At 35.5% G+C, this 4,998-nt stretch overlaps 1 protein-coding gene across 1 annotated transcript; it reads right to left on the reverse strand.

Moving 5' to 3' along the window:
- Positions 1–238: 238 nt before the first annotated feature.
- Positions 239–2,483, reverse strand: LOC108452498 (ankyrin repeat-containing protein BDA1-like). The gene is made up of 2 exons (XM_017750292.2): positions 1,816–2,483; positions 239–912 (listed from the first exon to the last, which is right to left on the reverse strand). Exons 1-2 carry the CDS (start codon positions 2,416–2,418, stop codon positions 343–345), a joined length of 1,173 nt encoding a protein of 390 aa, XP_017605781.1. The 5' UTR covers positions 2,419–2,483; the 3' UTR covers positions 239–342.
- Positions 2,484–4,998: the final 2,515 nt, after the last annotated feature.

A 4,998-nucleotide genomic window follows, 5' to 3' on the forward strand; every position in this document is an offset into this window, starting at 1 on the left:
TTCTAAAAATAATATAATAAGGATAAGAAAATATAATTTCCTCTCTAAATTGCACTCCATTGTAGAAAAAAGTTGACAAAATACCAACATGATATCAACATACAACTCAAACTTCAAATTTATTTAAATATTAATCTGACTTTTGGATTGTTTTTAATAATATTTCCTTCATGAAAAGAAAAAAAAAAAACACACTGTCAACACCCATCAAAACTGAATTAAAAAGCAAAGTCTGAGCTTCCTTTAATTTTTGAAGAAATATAACATTTATAGCGAAACTGCTCATAACAACTACAAGTAGACATGTCCATATTAATATGTTCTGAAACAAGGGTGATGACCTCACCAAATCAACGAAAATAAGAAATAAATGATGATTGGTGTAAAATAGGTGACGAAATAGAGAATAATTGAAGGTGATAGGGTTAACATAGCACTAGAGAGACATAAACACATCATCATGTAAATTGGAAACAGAAAAGACATTATACTTTTAGCTAGGGTTCCCAAAAGCAATAATGTTATGACCCAGGATATCAGAAAAGCCCCTCCATTTGAAATATAGAAAAGAAGAAAACTAAATGTGCTCATCACTGATTTCCCTTCACGATGAGTTGTGCCCTGTGAGACGCCGCCCGGAGGGCTGAGAACTCCTTGATAAGTCATTGCTAGAACCAGTGAAAATACGATCAGTAATACGCCCATTGTTTCAGGTGTCATCTCTTCAACCGCATCTTTCAGTATTTTGAACTTTGACAACTTTTGAAATTTGAGGGGAATACTATTCAGGATGTTCACACTCTCCGTATTGTCGCCTACAGTTTGTCTTTGTAACACATCCATTGCTGTAAAACCACTTTCATTGGTCTTGTTCCTGTCCACTTCCTTGCATTCTATCAATTGTTTGATCATCTGCTTGATTTAAACTTCCACAGTTAATTCACAAAAATACATCACTTCTTTTTAACATTCCACCATTACCTTACCAACCAAGATTTTAATCAAGTTTTTTTTTTATTATTAAACTTTTAATTTTTTTTTAAATTTAATTAAACTTCAAAACTTAATTCCAAAATACGCGGTTGTTGGTAGGCAACTACGTAAGGATGGTAACTAAATTTAATTTTATAATAGTTCCCACCATTTCCTTACCTACGAAGATAAAGTCAACTAAGTTGTTGTGTGGCGCCATTAAATAAAGTCGACCATTTAATCTAATATAAATTATAAATACTAAAAATCATATTATAAGCATATGCGTGTAAAAATTACGTATTTAAAATATAAATATAAATTTAAAAATAATATATAATAAATAACAAAATTTATGGTTTAAAATTAATTAATCTTAATAACACATAAAATATATATTTTTATTTTTATTAGTTTTTTAAAAACTTAAGTGACTCGTGACACCAACTTAGTCAAGAGTTTAACTAATAGTGACTATAAATAAATATACAATTGATGAAGATAATATAATATGCATAATACAATTAAAATATAAATATTATATTAAAATAAAATTTTAGTTTAGTGATAAAATTAATAGAATGATGCAAGTAGCATGAGTTTAAAATAAGTTGATGTAAAATTTATATTTGGTTTTTAAAAATTTAATCAGTAAATTATATAATAATTAATAATAATATTTATTATAAATGGATTCATTTTATGGATTTGGTTATAAAATTTAAAAAGCCGACGAGCCTATGACTTAATCCCTTGTTTTTCGGGGTTATGTGAGATTCCCTGAGTTCGAGCCACGCTACTGAGAAATGGACGAAAATTGTGAAAAGGAGTACATAAAGTTACCTGGGGGTGGTTAATTGATGCAGCTAAGTGCAGTACAGTGTTGCCATCCTTATCCTGAAAGTTCAATATTTTACTTCTCTTAGACTTCTTGTCTTCAAACGCACTTTGAATCCATTCCAACATCGCTTTAAATGCTTCAAATTTGTTTTTCTCTGCAGCAATATGCAAAGCAGTTTGTCTCTCAACTGTCAAATCAAAGATACAATCGGGACAAACATCCAAAAACCGGGACAAAAGATGAAGGTAATTTTCATCCAAAGCAACATGATGAAGAACAGTGGAACCTCCCCTGCCTTTAACACGAATAAGATCTTTATCAACAGATAAAAAATCAATCACCACTCGTGTTTGTTGATTAAGCAAGGCTAGATGAATGGGGGAAAACCCATCCGGGTTCAGTTTCCTGGCAAACGATGGCTTCAAGTTCATCATCTCCATTGCAAAACCGGTATTGCCTGCAACTGCAGCAACGTGCAATGGCGTATCCACGAACTCCATCTTATCTATACGCTTGAAAACATTGGCATCGTGGTGGATGAATGAATACAAGGCATCGACGTTTCCTGTTTCAGCTGCTCTCTTTAACCTTTCATCCATTTCCATGAATCAAAGAATTCTAGAGACACTTAAATGATTGATAACTTAAAAAAGGGTTTCTGTGCCTAGTTAATTTTATAAAACTTGGAAAGGGCTTTTGCCTACTTATATATTATTGGAACCCACCCATTTGTTTGAAAAGTCAAAAAGGGTGGGCACCGAAAGTAGAAAGTAATATTGGTTGGCAAGTTGGGTTAAAAGTTGGCATGGGATAATTGCAATTTTGGTCCCTAATTGTATAGGGACATTGCAAGTTGATCCTTGAACCTCAACTATAAATAGGCCTAACCATTTCTTACTTTCTTCATCCCATAATTGCCATTCTCTACTTAAGGCATTATTCTCTCTCTATTTGTAAATTTCACTTGTAATTTTGGAGTGAAATATATTTGGTAGTGCTTGAGGGCGTAGGCAAAATTCTTTGAACCTCGTTAAAATTCGTGTTCTTTATTATTTGTTTTGCATATTTTGTGAATGTGATTGTAGTGATTTATTGTGCTATTAAATTACGATAGAGGGATATTCTGCTAGGAAAGACTTAGTATTTAAGTGATCTTCGTGATCTACCTCTCTTTCCGGAATTGAACTTGGTGTGATTTTTCAAGACAATAATTTTACTCTTTCACACGCTTCGCGCAACAATTGGTACCGAGCAGATTCGTACTTGGGGAATCTGACCGTTTACGGTACTATTCATGTATCTGATTATTCACGTATCGGCACTATTTACGAATACTGATCTTGTTCACGATATCTGATAGTTGGGATTGAGGAGAAAATGGGCAAAGATCGTCATCGCAAGGACTCTCGTGACAAATGCAAAATTTGAAGTAGAGAAATTTGACGGTACCAATAATTTTGGTATGTGGCAATGTGAGATCTGGATGTCTTATGTCGCAAGAGCTAGATATAGCCCTTGAAGAAAAAAACGACAAGATGGATGACAAGGTGGGCCAAGATCAATAGACAAAGGTGGTACAATCCGCCTATGTTTGGCCAAAGAGCAGAAGTACTCTGTCATGAGGGAGACATCAGTGAAGAAGTTATGGGATACACTGGAAGAAAAGTTTCTAACGAAAAGTCTTGAAAATAGGCTTTATATGAAAAAGAAACTTTATCGATTCACGTATGCACCCGGTATGTCGATGAATGACCATGTGAACTCATTCAATAAAATTTTAGCAGACTTGCTAAATTTGGATGAGAAATTTGAAGATGAAGACAAGGCATTATTGTTGTTGAATTCCCTTCCTGATGAATATGATCATCTTACCACCACATTGCTTCATGGGAAGGACACGATCACATTTGATGCAGTCTGTAGTGCGTTGTATAGATCTGAGACTCGAAAGAAAGATAAAAGAGATCACAGAGATACAACCGCAGAAGTCTTAACGATGAAGAGGTCGTTCACACAATGACAAATCTGGTAGAAGGGAAAGTCCAAAGGAGACCCGCCAAAGATGAATGTGCCTTTGCCGTGAAAAGGGCATTGGAAAAAGAATTGTCCTAAGCTACAAAAGGGCAAGGCTATTTCTAATGCATGTGTAGTGAGCATGATGAGGAGTCGACTTTAGCTTGGTTGGCATGGCAATGGCATGTCAAGCGGATGAGTGGATTTTGGATTCGGGATGTACTTACCATATGTGTCCTAATAAGGACCTGGTTTTCTAGTCTTAAAGAGCTAGAAGGTGGAATTGTTCTTATGGGCAATGATAGTGCTTGTAAGACAATGGGAGTGGGTGCAGTCCAATTGAAAAATCACGACGGCTCAATCCAAGTCTTGACAGATGTTCGCTACGTACCTAGCACGAAGAAAATCTCATCTCATTAGGGGCCCTAGAATCTAAAGGGCTCACAATCACTTTGAGAGATGGATTACTAAAAGTAGTAGTGGGCAATTGACGGTGATGAAAGGCACAAGAAGAAATAACTTGTACTTTTTAAATGGAAGTACAGTTATTGGATCAACATCAACAATTTCTACAAAAATGTAGATTCAGAGGCTACCAGATTATGGCATATGCGATTGGGACATGGTGAAAAATCTTTGCGGACATTGGCGAAGCAAGGCTTGTTGAAAGGTGCAAATTCTTGCAAAATGGAATTTCGTGAACATTGTGTTCGGGCAAGCGAAGAGGTAAAATTTGGTCCAACAATTCACAATACGAAAGGAATTCGGACTACGTTCACGATGATGTGTGGGGACCTACCAAAGTAGCTTCTTTGGGAGGTATGCACTATTTTGTTACTTTTGTTGATGATTATTCAAGAAAAGTATGGGTGTATCTAATGAAAAGAAAAGTGAAGTTTTGGATGCATTTCGAAATGGAAGAAGATGGTGGAGACTCGACCGGTCGAAAGGTCAAACGACTTGATCGATAATGGTACCGAGTACAAAACGATCCATTTCTACAAGTATGCCAAGATAAGGGCATTGTGCGACACTTCACCGTTCGGGATACACCACAAGCAGAATGGGGTGGCAGACGCATGAATCGAACTATCTTGGAGAAAGTTCGATGTATGTTGTCCAATCTTTGGATTGGACAAAGAATTTTAATGAGGCGATTACATATGCGTGCC

Source organism: Gossypium arboreum, chromosome 5 (genome assembly GCF_025698485.1).
Source record: "Gossypium arboreum isolate Shixiya-1 chromosome 5, ASM2569848v2, whole genome shotgun sequence".
NCBI lineage: Eukaryota > Viridiplantae > Streptophyta > Magnoliopsida > Malvales > Malvaceae > Gossypium > Gossypium arboreum.

What these genes read in the sequence shown, in the direction of transcription:
- LOC108452498 (XM_017750292.2), bottom strand. Translation starts at nt 2,418, where the DNA reads ATGGAAATGGATGAAAGGTTAAAGAGAGCAGCTGAAACAGGAAACGTC. An exon ending in CATCAATTAACCACCCCCAG is followed by an intron (nt 913 to 1,815) that starts GTAACTTTATGT and finishes TAAATCAAGCAG; the next exon opens with ATGATCAAACAATTGATAGA.